Below are 13034 nucleotides of genomic sequence, written 5' to 3' on the forward strand. Positions count from 1 at the left end.
GTAGCCCTTCCTCTAACATGGCAGCCTGGCCTGTTCTACTGTGTTCATGAGAGACAAAGAGGTTTTCTGGGAAACAAAGTGTTACAAGGCAAATGGTTGTTGGCATTTTGTATTGTAGCAGAAAAGTCACAGGAGACTCAAGGTCTAATGACTCTGCCATTAACCAGCTCTGCAAAGGGTCAAAAACTGAACTTTTTTAACCTTGCGTGTACCTTTGCCAACAATCAGAAACCTGCCTCCCTACCTCCCGAGGTTGTTAGGAGAATCAGATGAGAGATAATAGGGAAGTTAATGTCCTAGAGGATAGAGACCTACTGCTCAAGAGTCATACATGTTCCAAGATTGCATTTCCTTACTTGAAACAAATTAAACCCCACACTTTTCCACAGTCATAATGGTGATTCAGCTACCCCAAGGGTTTAGGTTCTATTTTGACTGAAAAAGAGCTCCGGTTGATATAAGCAATGAGTGGTGTGTGTGATGCAGAGGAAAGATTTCCTTTCGGGGATCCCCTGGGGTGTACTTTGCCTGGCTCCAGGCCTCTTGGTGCTCCAAGCCATACCCCCGAGTTGCTGGAACATGATGAGCTCACTATCAAGTGTACCTTGGCTACAGCCTAAAAGGGTAAAGAGGTGTAAAGAAATGAAGCCAACTGGGAGCTTGTTGACTACAGATTGGTGCGATTATCTCCAGTGGCCTAGGCTTGGAGTGACATATGCTACCTTGAAAAGATAAACAAGAAGTTCCCCGATTCCATGAGGGAAAAATTTCTTTTTCTCCTTTCAAGCAAGAGCAAGCCTGAAACTTGCCTGAAAAAGTCCAATGGCACCATTTCCTCTTGAGGTCCCAGATGTGTGTCAGGGCAATGTGTTATATTGGAGAGAAGGATGAATTTGGAGTTAGGACCTGGGTTTGAATCCTGACCCTGCTCTTCAACTATCTGTGTGACTTCAGGCAAATCACTTTTATCTCCAGGGCTTCCATTTCAGGCTATTCAAAGTCTTGGAGCCTACGTCATCGTTTCATATGAAAATGTAACAGGAGGCATTTGGGGGGAACTACCAGGGGGCGTAGGGATGTGTGTGTGTGTTACACAAAACCTATCAATATGCAGGACAGAAGCATGATCAATATTTTGGAATGTCAGCCAGGTGAGGAGAACTAAAGGCAAAGAAGCCTGACATACTTTCAAGGAAGCACCATGCCGAACAGACAATACTACAAGAAATGATCAAAATTCCTAATGCATTGCTCTATGTTCTGTTCAGATCAAGTCAAACAGGCTTGGGATCATTGTTTTAACTAGGAACAGGGAGCCAGGGAATTGGGCCTTGGCTGGTAATGATAGCCTGGGGTTCTTATGGTTTCTGACAATATTCGCATTGGTTCACAACTGTAGTCCCAAAATAGGGCCAGAACTTAGGTTGTCCCTCTTCAATGGACCTCTCTAACTATCCAGGAGCTTATTTGAAAACTGCTTAGACTTCTAAGCTTTAGAGAATCTCCTAGTCACACTCCCTGTTCCCTCTACCATTCAGTTCTGAAGTCCTCTACCATTTTTGCCAAGGAGAAGTTAGGTGTCCCAGACATACAATCCACATACAATTCTCCCAGCAGCCCTGATCTTGACCTCTCATAAAATGCTTTGGAACCCTGGGCTCCATTTAGGGGATGTAAGGCATCTTATAACACGGTATATCTTGGTAGCGGATTATCTCATATGTTAAGCAACTGGAAAAATGATTCCAAGCATAATTGTTGGAGGCGAACCACTTGGATGGGAAAGGAAGGGAGGCAAAGAGATAGAGAACCACCATCACAAGGTCTGCTCAAGGGAATGATTGAGGAGAGGAACAGAATTAGATGTCATTCCACATACATCTTCCTCTCTGCCTGTTGGCTTCCATGGCTTCCTTTAACAACTAAAATCCCACTTTTACAGAAAGCCTTTCCCAACACCTCTTAATTTTAGTGCCTTCCCTCTGTTAATATCCCATTTATCCTGTACATAGCTTATTGGTACACATTCATTTGCTTGTCTTCCCCCGTTAGATTGTAAGCTCCTTGAAGGCGGGGACTGCCTTTTGACTCTATCCCCAGCATTTAGCTCAGTGCCTGGCACATAGTAGGTGCTTAATAATTGTTTATTGACTGACATGCACACAAATTTTTAGGGGTCTATCAGAGAGAAAACAACTTGGAATAACTAGGACTGAAGCTGGGAGGGGCTACTTTGGGGTCTGAAGCCAACTTGTACAGCATACAGGCTCCTGGATGCCTCTATCTGTTGTCACTAACCTGCTTTTTCCCTCATTGGGGGAACCATGACTGATTTGCCCTCTGACATAACTTTTGGAAATATCCCAGCAGCAAAGAATTGGAATCCCATTTCCGCATCCTTGGGGAAATGGCACCTGAGTTCTTCCTTAGCCCCCTCAGTTTTGGGTCTCAGACATTCTGATTAACGGTAAATAGACAGCCGATTTCTGGCTGGTGATGGGCCAAACACTGCAGAGAAGAGGGGCCCTATCTAGTTCTGGGCTCAGCAGCTTCACCATTATCTGGAAAATGAGGGCAGGAGCGGTGTCTCTCCAGTAGAAGGTGGTGGGTTAGCCTGGCCCTCCCAGATCTCCCTTTTTGATTGGCTTTTTGGTCCTCTCCTGGGCCTGGGGCTCAGGTCTCACCCTGTACCCCAGAGGAACTGTTTAGTCCAGAAGATGGAGAAGATTAACAGTAAGGCAACACTGAGGATGACAGCCATCAGGTAGGTAAAGATTCGGAACTGAGGGTTTCGGAAACACTCTCGAAGGGACATGTGGCTGGGGATGGGCACGGGGGCGGGAGGCAACGCCCCCTGCTGGGGTGGACCTGCTTGGCTCTCCGGTTCGACCCCCAGGTTGAGGGTGTAGACCCTGGGCTGGCGCAAGAAGTATCGGCTTTTGCGCTCATCCTTGAAGCAGAGATGGCGGCCCTCCAGAATGATGTGGTTGGGTTCTAAGCGGAGCAGGGTAAGAATGGCAGCGTCTGTGGGCAGGTCAGTCACCGGCCGGTCTGAAGCCAGGACTGTAGGGTGGCGACACAAGGGGCACAGCAGCCGGTGCCGGGAGGAAGAGACCAGGCTCAGGTGGGCCAGGCATTCGATGCAGAAGGAGTGGCGGCAGTCTAAGAGCTTGGGGGTTCGGAAAGTATTGTTGAATGAGTTCCAGCAGACCGGGCACTCTGCCTCAGGCTCTTTTCCCATTTTCTCAGCCATCGCTCAGACCTGGCATCTAAGGGGCTGCTCCATCCAGGAGACTTCTAGACCGAAGGCCAAGCCTGAACTTCTCCTAGAAGGACATCCGCCCCGCTCAGTCTTTCTGTCCTCCACAAAGACGCAACGAGTTCCCTCCCTCCGTCTTCCCTCAGCCCTCCCTCCTTCCTCCCTCTGCCACGGGACCTACACATGGTTGGATTGGTTTTTGTTTTTGTTTTTTACGTTTTTCTCAAGTGGAAAAGGGGCAGCAGCAAATCGAGTCTCTGGATACTCTGCTTTAACGAGCTATTTGGGACAGACCACTGGAGCCCTCTGCAGCCACACAGTGGTGTGGTTCAGCGTCCAGGAGAAGGGCACAGGAGTTCTGTGCTTCCCCACGGCTGCCCTCCGGAGCGAGGAGGCAGGGCCATACGGGCTCTGTGTTCATTCATTCCCAGACCTCTCTTAGTTTGGGGGACAAACGCCCCATCACTCACCTCCAGTGCGTTCGGGGAGGCTCGGGACAGACAGGCTGCACGCCGTCCCTGCGCTTTGGTACCAGTGAGGAAAGCCCCGGGGCGCTGCTACTGGAAAAGGCATACATGGACACGGGATCACCATCTGGCAAGGTTCTTTTAGTCTGGAGCGCCAAGAAGCTCCAGAGGCAACCTCCAAAATCTTCTCTCCCCAATCATTACCTTCACCTCCTACCATTCAGTGGGTCTTGGCTCCTTCATCTTTCTCGCCTTGCCCTTTGTCTCTAACAAACCCCAATCCCGCCCCCCCCCCCCCGCGCACATCCCCTCCCTCCTGTTTCTAGGCCCCGCCTGCCCCGTCCCTGTGAACCCACCTGAATGCCCAGCGTGCACCTGGACTGTGGGGGCTGCCCGGAGAGGGCAGGGGGTTCCTTCTGGCCTTCCCTGCCTGCCCCGGGGCCAGCGAGTCTTCGGGAAGTGGCTTTCTACCTGGAAAATCTGCGGCTGGTTTCCATGGAAGCAGCTCAGTCAGGTACCCAGAGCCGGAGCTCAGCACTCAGTGGAAGCCCGCCTTATTCTGGGAGCCGGAGACCTCACCTGCTGGGAGAGAGCGGTTGGAGAGGGGAGGAGGCAGACTGAGGAACTCACCGGCCACCAAGAGGATTAACAGCAGAAGCAGCCCGAGCAGGGGGAGCCCAATGGGAGGTCATTGGGCCTCGCTGTTCCCTGTGGTATTACAAAATTTGTCCCAGCCTACTGAACAATGAGTGACAGAACAGGGACACAGGTGGAAGAGGAAAATTAGTGTTTGCCCTTTAAGGCTGCTAACAGAGCACAGTCAGTCAGGGAATTAGCCTCATCTTAGAAACTAAGCAGGAGAAGATAGGCAAGGCGGCACTGGTGTCCTGGAAGTCCCAGTAGCTCCCTGGAGTCCCAGGACCTGGATGTGAATCTTACCTCTAGCTGAGTGTAGCCTCAGCTATACATTAGGCTCCACCTGTGCTATCTAATTCAAGAAAGTACTAAAATCTTCCAGAAATGTGAGCTCTTAGGGGATTTTTTGTTCAGACCTGTGATATCATCTCTGTGGAGATCTCCAGGCAGTAAAGCTCTCTCTACAATAAAAATCAAGGACTATTCTGCAAGTTCCATGATGAAATAATAATTATATGGCTTTTGTGCTGTTTGTTATTGTACCATTTACACTCTGAAGGCATCTCAAAGAGCCAGATTTTGTTCAGTAGATTATGCAGCATTATTCAAGACAATCTTTTGTCCTATTACCCTGTTTATTTATATATGCAGTAGGTGCTAAGCACTTCACAATTACTATTTCATTTGATCCGCACACCAACCCAAGGAAGCAGGTGCTATCCCCATTTTATAGTTGGGGAAACTGAGACAAATAAAGGTTAAATCACCTGCTCAGGGTGACAAGGCTAGTAAATGTAGGAAGCCAGATTTCCTGGCCCCAGATCTGGTGTTCTATTCACAGGATCACCTCACTGCCTAGTTTTCATATGTTTATTATGTTTTAAAAGAACAGGAAGTACAATAAATAAAGATTCCGTTTCTTGTATAATCCCCACTTTCTGTTTTATGATGAACATAGACATGTTCTTTTGGTGTTCGTTAAGTTCAGAATTAAAAAAAACAACAAACAAATGAAAAAAAGTCTCCGAGAGTTGCCCAGGTTGCTGAGACGCTAAGTGACTTGGGCTGAGCCACATATCGTGAGACAGGACCTGCCTTGCCCAGGGTCACATAGCTAGGATGTATCTGAGGTCACATCTGAACCCGGGACCTTATCTTCAGACTTGGCTCTCAGGACCAGGTTGTCTTGACTTTTTTTTTTTTTTAAACAACCATTACCTTCTGTTTTATAATCAATTTTGTGTATTGGTTCCAAAGTAGAAGAACAATAAGGGCTAGGCAATGGAATGGGTGTTAAGTGACTTGACTAGGGATGTCTGAGGCCAGATTTGAACCCAGACATCCTGTCTCTAAGCCTGGCAACTCAACCCACTGAATCAACTAATTACCCCCACCCACCCACTCTACCCACACCTGTGTTGATTTGAGGCCATCTCTTGACCCTCCATGCCAGGCTGCCTTCTGGTCTTCATTTATTCATTCATTCATTTATTTATTTGTTCATTCATTTATTTGTTTGTTTGTTTTTTTAAAACCCTTACCTTCCATCTTGGAGTCAATACTGTGTATTGGCTCCAAGCCAGAAGAGTGGTAAGGGTAGGCAATGGGAGTCAAGTGACTTGTCCAGGGTCACACAGCTAGGAAGTGTCTGAGGCCAGATTTGAACCTAGGACCTCCCATTTCTAGGCCTGGCTCTCAATCCACTGAGCTACCCAGCTGCCCCCTCTGGTTATTATTTAGACATTGATCACTGCAGTCATTTCCAAGTTTTTTCAATAATGGGCACAATCAGAAATCTATTTATAACCTATTATATCAAAAAGAGAAAAAAATAATCCATAGATTCAGATGTTCTTCCAGGAAATTTTCATCCGATGCTTCCTAGTGGTAAGGAGATGGTCCTGGGCTCCAGGAGTTATGGAAGGGCCTGGGGAGGTCACCCTCAGTCCCTGACAATTATGGAAGGTATTTCCAGTGGCTCACAAGTTGAGAGAGGTCCTTCAAAGCCAGGCTGATTTCTTGTATGGAGTCAAGTTCAAAAACACAGTCGTGTACCCAAGGACCAGCCTTCCTCAGTTTAGAGAGATTCATTGGCCTCTTCTGGGCTCTCTCCAGATATCTCGTCCTAATCACCTGCCACATTAACACGATGAGAAATGTTGTTTCTGGGGTCTTCTCTCCTCTCCCTGGTGACTCCCTGGAACCACCATCTGTAGGAAGGGCCCCAGCCTTTTTCAACCTTACTCTTGCCTAGACTCTCTCCAGAGTTCTCTTCCTCCTTACCTGCCATATCATATCCCTTTGAGGTACCCCTCATCTGTCCCCCTAACACCCCTACAGATTTTTAGAATTTTTTTAACCCTTATCTTCTGTCTTAGAATCAATACTAAGTATAAGCACATTCCAGATATTGGGGAACAGCCTGGACAAAGACCCAAAGGCAGAAGTTGAGATCACATGTTAGGGGAACAGGAACAAGTTAGCTTAGAAAGAATAAGGCTGGGAAGGCAAGTTGCAGCCAACTTGTGATGAGTTTTAAACATTAAATGGAATTTCTTTGCTCCTAGAAGCAAGCAGGAGTTCCTGGTGTCTCCCAGATCCCATCTCCTTGGAGGTTCCCGGCAGCCCTGGGAGGAATGGCGGGAGGGGGTTATTGCTTACCCTTACTCGGCAAAAGAGGAAACAGCTGCAGAGACTTAAAGTGGCATTTTTCCAAGGTCACAAAATAAATGAGAGCCAAGAATCTGGACTAAAATTCAGGGGAATCTGGGGACTGATTCCTCAGTCCAGGGCTTTTTCTATATACCAAGGCTGTCTGTGGAGCCTCTATAGAGAAGGCTTGGGGATATGTGTGATTTTTAAGTTGGAAGATAGGAGCAGGGGTGTGGCTACTGAAAACCGATTGTTAAATTTTTAGCATGAACATTTATACCTCTGAAATCAGCCAGTGCTACCAAATGAGGGCTTGATTTATTGTTTTGTGGATTGTTTGGGGGGTGGTTTGTTTTATGGACTACCTCTTCTCCCCAACCCCTCCATCTCATCTCAATGATTCCTTCAATTCAGGATCCTGAGATAACTAGTCCTATATCTTTTTCTTTTTTTTTTTAAACCCTTACTTTCTTCTTTCTTAGAATTGATAGGTTCCAACACGGATGAGCAATAAGAATCGGATAACTGGGGTTAAGTGACTTGCCCAGTATCACACAGCTAAGAAGTGTCTGAGGCCAGATTTGAACTTAGGACTTCCCATCTCTAGGTCAGTTCTGCTTTTTTTTTTTTTCTTTTTTAACCCATTGCTAGAGGACAGTTAGGTGGCTCAGTGGATTGAGAACCAGGCCTAGAGATGGAAGGTCCTGGTTTCAAATCTGGCCTTGAACACTTTCTGAGTGACCCTGGGCAAGTCACAACCCCAATTGCCACTCTTCTGCCTTGGAACTAATTAGTATCACTTAGTAATTCTAAGACAGAAGATAAGGATTACAAAAAAACAAAAATATAGAATCATGAAAAGAGATGTCTTCCCTCCAAGTCTGACTGAGCCCCAGAGAAATGCCAAAGAGGCCCATCCCAGAGTGCTTTGCCCACTACAGCACTTATGATAGAGGCTTCTAGAGATCCCTGCTTCTCCTCCATGCTCAGACCTTCTACATGGAATGTCTGTCCTGGATATGTCTTTTCTTCAAGTCAGACCAGCTTTCCCTTTGTTCCTTTTGCAGACCTGCTACCCTGATCCCCTCAGGGGGACCTCTGAAAGCTCCCACCGAATCTGGGAGATCTTAGGCAAATTCCCTCCATGGGTGCAAACCTTACCTGGTAACTAGCTGGAGGGAAATATTGTGTTATGTCCACCCAGCTCCCAGCCCCTCCACCATACCTGGGGCAGCGTGCTGAGCCGGTCCTAGTAGAGACACTGGTTACCCTAGAATGGCTGGCTCCTGGTTGTCTGCAGCAATTGGCTCAGTCAGAACCAGTGACCCACCATGTTCAAAAGGACGAATGAATGGCACAAAAGTACTGATATAATCTCTATTAAGACTATTTACTGCCTGGGGGAGAAGGGAATCTGAATCCTAAAATATCAGAAAATAATTGTCAAAGATTGTTTCTGTATGTAACAAAAAAAATAAATTGATAATTTAAAAACATTTTAAAAAAGAAATCAAACAGGCTCTAACCACACACACACACACACACACACACACACACACACACACACACACACACACACACACACATGACTCACCATCATACCCTGAAACTCAGTCCCTCCTGTAGAGTTTTGCCAGGTCATTCTCAATCTCCTTTTCATCTGGCCTTGTTTATCATCCAGTCCATATACAAATGACTTCCCAAAACAGGGCTATCTTGTCCCCTTCCCTTCTTTCTGCCTTCTTCTCCTCCCCTTTTAGGGGCATATCTTGGTGTGGGCATTCTGATTTTGCTTTGTACTGCTAATTTGACAGCTCAGCCTGGCAGAGTGGGGCTCTAGCGTCCAGGTGAGGTGGACCTCTCCTAAGGCCTTTTGATGGAGAGGTAGGAAGGAGAGCCACAGAGACAAAATGGAAATGAAGATCCATGAAGAAAAGTTGGTCCAACTGGAATTATTCAGTCTAGAGAAGTTGACATGGGTTGACATGAGCTTGTTTTTAAATTCTAATTACACTTTTTTAATAAACAATTTTAAACAACTGCTAGTTGACATTTTGCAATACAGATTCTCTCCCTCCCTGCCCTCCCCCATCCCTGAGATGGTAAATATTGACATGGTTTTGATTCTGTCGCTGACTCATGTGGATTTGGACAAGTTTCTTCCCTCTGAATTTTTGTTTTTCCATTAGGAATTGGACTAGATTCTAAGTTCCTTCCCTTCCTTTACACTGGGAAATGCAAAGTATTGTTACAATCTTATTGCTGTTGGTATAGACACAAATGATTAGGCAGGGATAAGAGGGCAACTCATGTCAATTAATTCTACTTCTTTCTCTGGCAGATGCAACACCATAAGTGAATGTGCCTTGTTCCCCTTGTGAATAATGCTACAACTGGTCTTATTTAACTATATATATTCTATAGATTGATGAGAAGTGAAAAGGAGAAAAGGGCATGAGGGAGTTAGGAAAAAGTGAGGGAGCTTTTGTTTCAGGATTCAAAATATATCAATAAAGGCAACTAATACTATACAAATATGTAAACTGGATGAGTTCATAAATATTTTCATAATAACTGAATTTAGTGTAGTTGCCGTTTCCCACTCCCACCCCCAGAAATACACACAAATACGACATGTTATCTGGGTTTCCAATTTTATTCACTTATTTTAAGTTACTACTATTTAATACAAAAAAACATGCCACATGAAATAAATGTTCAATCAATAGAAAGGTAGGCTCAGATTTCACAATGCCAAACAAAAGTGCCATCAGTGCTTGGATAGCATAGGTTTTCAATAAATATCGGTCAAGTGAATGGATTGATAACTTTCAGTAGATATGGTTCATGAACTGACTTGTGAAAAGACTTAAAAATTCACAGGGAACCTAGGTAAAGCAGCCAAAACATTACTGCTGGTAACCAACCACAGTACAAATGTAAAAACAGTTATTTCATTTTAAAATCACATTTAAAAATACAAATCAGGTCAAGTTCTTTTCCCCAAGTCATTATTGAGGAATTAAATACAACCTCTGCATGGAGACCTGGAACATTTCTGTTCACTCACATTTCAAACAAAAACATTTACAGTAACACTCCCCTTAGGATACAATGGGTCAAGTTCTCCAAATGCCAAAACTATTACCTGAGAACAAATCAACCCTCTTTGGGAGCTAGTGATCAGGTGGTAACTGAAGAAGCAGAAAAGAGTTCATGCTGTTCCCAAGAGGGACCTCCCTTTGGGCCTTAGACAGTCTGGCTCAGGGTATTCAGAGCCAACTGAAAGGGATGGGAGTATAGTGGGTGCTCCAAAAGCATTCATTGAATTGAAGGGAAATACATTGTAAGCAACTTCTATCAACCTTTTAGCACATAGCTTAGCAAACACATAATTTTACTGGAAATAGGATCCTGATCAGCCATTGGTAGTTTTAACTTTTTTTTCAAGTAAAAACTTATTTAAGTTTTTATTTAAGATTAGAAGATTTCAAGACAAAGGAGACCTTAGAGGTCAATTAATCCCACTTCCTCATTTTATAGAAGGGGAAACTGAGGCCTACCTAGTGAGCAGCAGAACTGCTTTCTGAATCCAAATCCTCTGATTCCAAATCCAATGCTCTTTTTACTAACCCCTACCCCCTCCCCCAACTAGTATGTCTCCATTCTAGGTCCAGAGCTGCCCAGTGAAGCAGGAGCTGCTGCCATGGTTACTCCAGTGCTAGAACTACAGAGAGAAGTGACTGATCTGAAAAGGCAGTTTTCCGGAGAGCTAGCTCAGCAAGTTTTTCTCCCTTGAATTCTTTCAGATCTATCATGGCTGGACCTCACTCGCTTAGAATTTCCTGACTGAGCCTGCTCCCCTGGTCCCGTTTACCTGATCTCTCTCCTACTTCTAGGAATATGAGGATGTCAGCTTCGAAGATGGAGCCTGCCACATGGCAGAGAGATTTCAGGGAGTCAAATGTCTTGAATGTGTTAGTTTGGGCTCAAAGGAGACAGAAAATCAATCAGGTAAAATGGCTGCCACCATCAGTAACATGATCTCTCGTCTTATGTGTTACAGTCCTTCTTAGCCTTTATTGTATCCCACCTTATATCTAGGTAGAACACCCTCAAGGAGATTACCTTAATAGAAGACAGGCTTCTTGAGAACAGAGACTATACTGGTAGTTTTGGTTTGTTTTTTACCTACTATAATAATAACTTGCATGCATGTAGAAGGCATTTTACATGTTTGCTTAGGCTAACTGGATTATTTACAACTGGAGCTCTGTAACAGGAGATAAGACTATAGATAGGGTTCAGAGGCAAATAAAATTAGAAAAGAAGATTTGTGAGGAAAGGCTAAAGCAATTAGAACAAGAAAGTTTAGTCATTTTATTGAGGATGGTAGGCTATTCCTCCATCTCCATAGAAGAGAAAACAGTACAAGATGCTTAAACTGTTCAAAGAGAATTCAGAGGGTTATAAAGGAAAATCGAAAGACAGTGGCATATGACAGAGAATAAGACAGAGAGAGTAAAGAGCTTGTAATATTCTACTCTTTAGATGAATAAAGTTGTCTAAGATGATTTAAGTATGATCTTGCTATATTTTATCGAGCATGGAAGGCTGCTCTAAATGAATGCATAAAATCTTTTATTGAAAATAGGCATTCATTTGAGCTCGACCTAGAGATGGGAGGTCCTGGGTTCAAATCTGGCCTCAGATACCTCCCAGATGGGTGACCCTGGGCAAGTCACTTACCCCACATTGCCTAGCCCTTATCCCCTCTCTTCTGCCTTGGAACCAATACACGGTATTGATTCTAAGAGGAAGATAATAGTTTAAAAAAACAAAAAACTGGCATTTATGTACATTTAAGTACCCTTTGATTAGGTTAACATAACTGAGTTGGAGTGACGTAGATATTTAGAAAACCTGGGATTAACATTTTGCAGGTGAGAGAATGGGAATTAGTATATGAAGAGGAAGCTTTTTGTTCAGCATATATTAAAGCTTTGCTTTCCCCTCCTGAGAGAGGTGATGGACTCAAGGTTCAGAAAAAGATGTACAAAGACATGGATATAAGATTCACCTCCACACACTTATGTTACAAGGCCTTTTTTCTTTTTTAATGGAGGAGGGAAAAAAAGAGGAAGATAGCAATAGGGTTGCAAAAAAAAAAAAAAAAAAAGAAGAACAGAGGGTCAATGAGGTATTTTTTTAATGTACAGGAAAAAAAGGAAAGACAAAAAGAAATAATAGCTTTGATACGTAAGAGAAAAGACAGCTGTATTACTTTTGTGTATGATCCCCATTTTTTCTGATCTACTTTACATAAGGAAATGCTCATTTTACTTGGTATACATTAACCTCAGAATTTTCAAAAACACAAAGCACATGATTTCTCTCTGCTCCTATCTCTGGTTCAGTTTCCCTTTTTAAACTTATCGACCTTTGCTGCCTAAGCTTCTCCTCCACCATTTGGTTTTTGTAACTTGGTAAAAGTAAAGCAATCTAATGCTAAAGCTATGAATGGGAAAAGAGAGAGAAGGAATTCTATGTAAAGATCCAGTAAACCTAGGGTCCAAAGACAACCCTGGTTAGTGAATATTTCATTCATTTCTTTCTTTTCTTTTTTTTAAAACCCTTACCTTATGTTTTAGAATCATTACTAAGTATTGGTTTCATGGCAGAAGAGCTAGGTCACAAAGCTATAAATTGTCTGAGGTCAGATTTGAAATCAGGACCTTTTGACTCTAGGCCTGGCTCTCTATTCACTGAGCCACCTAACCAACCCCAAATATTTCATTTCTTATGGACATTTTAGATATAAAACAGGTATCCCTTCTCTGAGGTAGGTTCTCAAATAGGGCATTCACTATCTGGAATAGGCTCAGTCTGCACAGGTTACTTTTCTGTTCTGTAAGTCTGGTTGCGAGAGGTATAAATCTAAGAAGATTAAAATACTCTAATTAGGTAATTGCCAGCTTATTCCCCAAATCCACTACTCTTGACTAGTCATTTCACCACTA

General features: G+C 44.0%; 1 protein-coding gene across 1 annotated transcript; it reads right to left on the reverse strand.

The window, feature by feature from the left end:
• Window positions 1-2680: 2680 nt before the first annotated feature.
• RNF183 (ring finger protein 183) lies at window positions 2681-3253 on the reverse strand. The gene has a single exon (XM_044661367.1). It carries the CDS (start codon window positions 3251-3253, stop codon window positions 2681-2683), a length of 573 nt encoding a protein of 190 aa, XP_044517302.1.
• Between the last annotated feature and the right edge of the window lie 9781 nt (window positions 3254-13034).

The sequence above is a fragment of the Gracilinanus agilis genome, chromosome 2 (genome assembly GCF_016433145.1).
Source record: "Gracilinanus agilis isolate LMUSP501 chromosome 2, AgileGrace, whole genome shotgun sequence".
NCBI classification, from domain to species: domain Eukaryota; kingdom Metazoa; phylum Chordata; class Mammalia; order Didelphimorphia; family Didelphidae; genus Gracilinanus; species Gracilinanus agilis.

What these genes read in the sequence shown, in the direction of transcription:
- RNF183 (XM_044661367.1), bottom strand. Translation starts at nt 3,253, where the DNA reads ATGGCTGAGAAAATGGGAAAAGAGCCTGAGGCAGAGTGCCCGGTCTGC.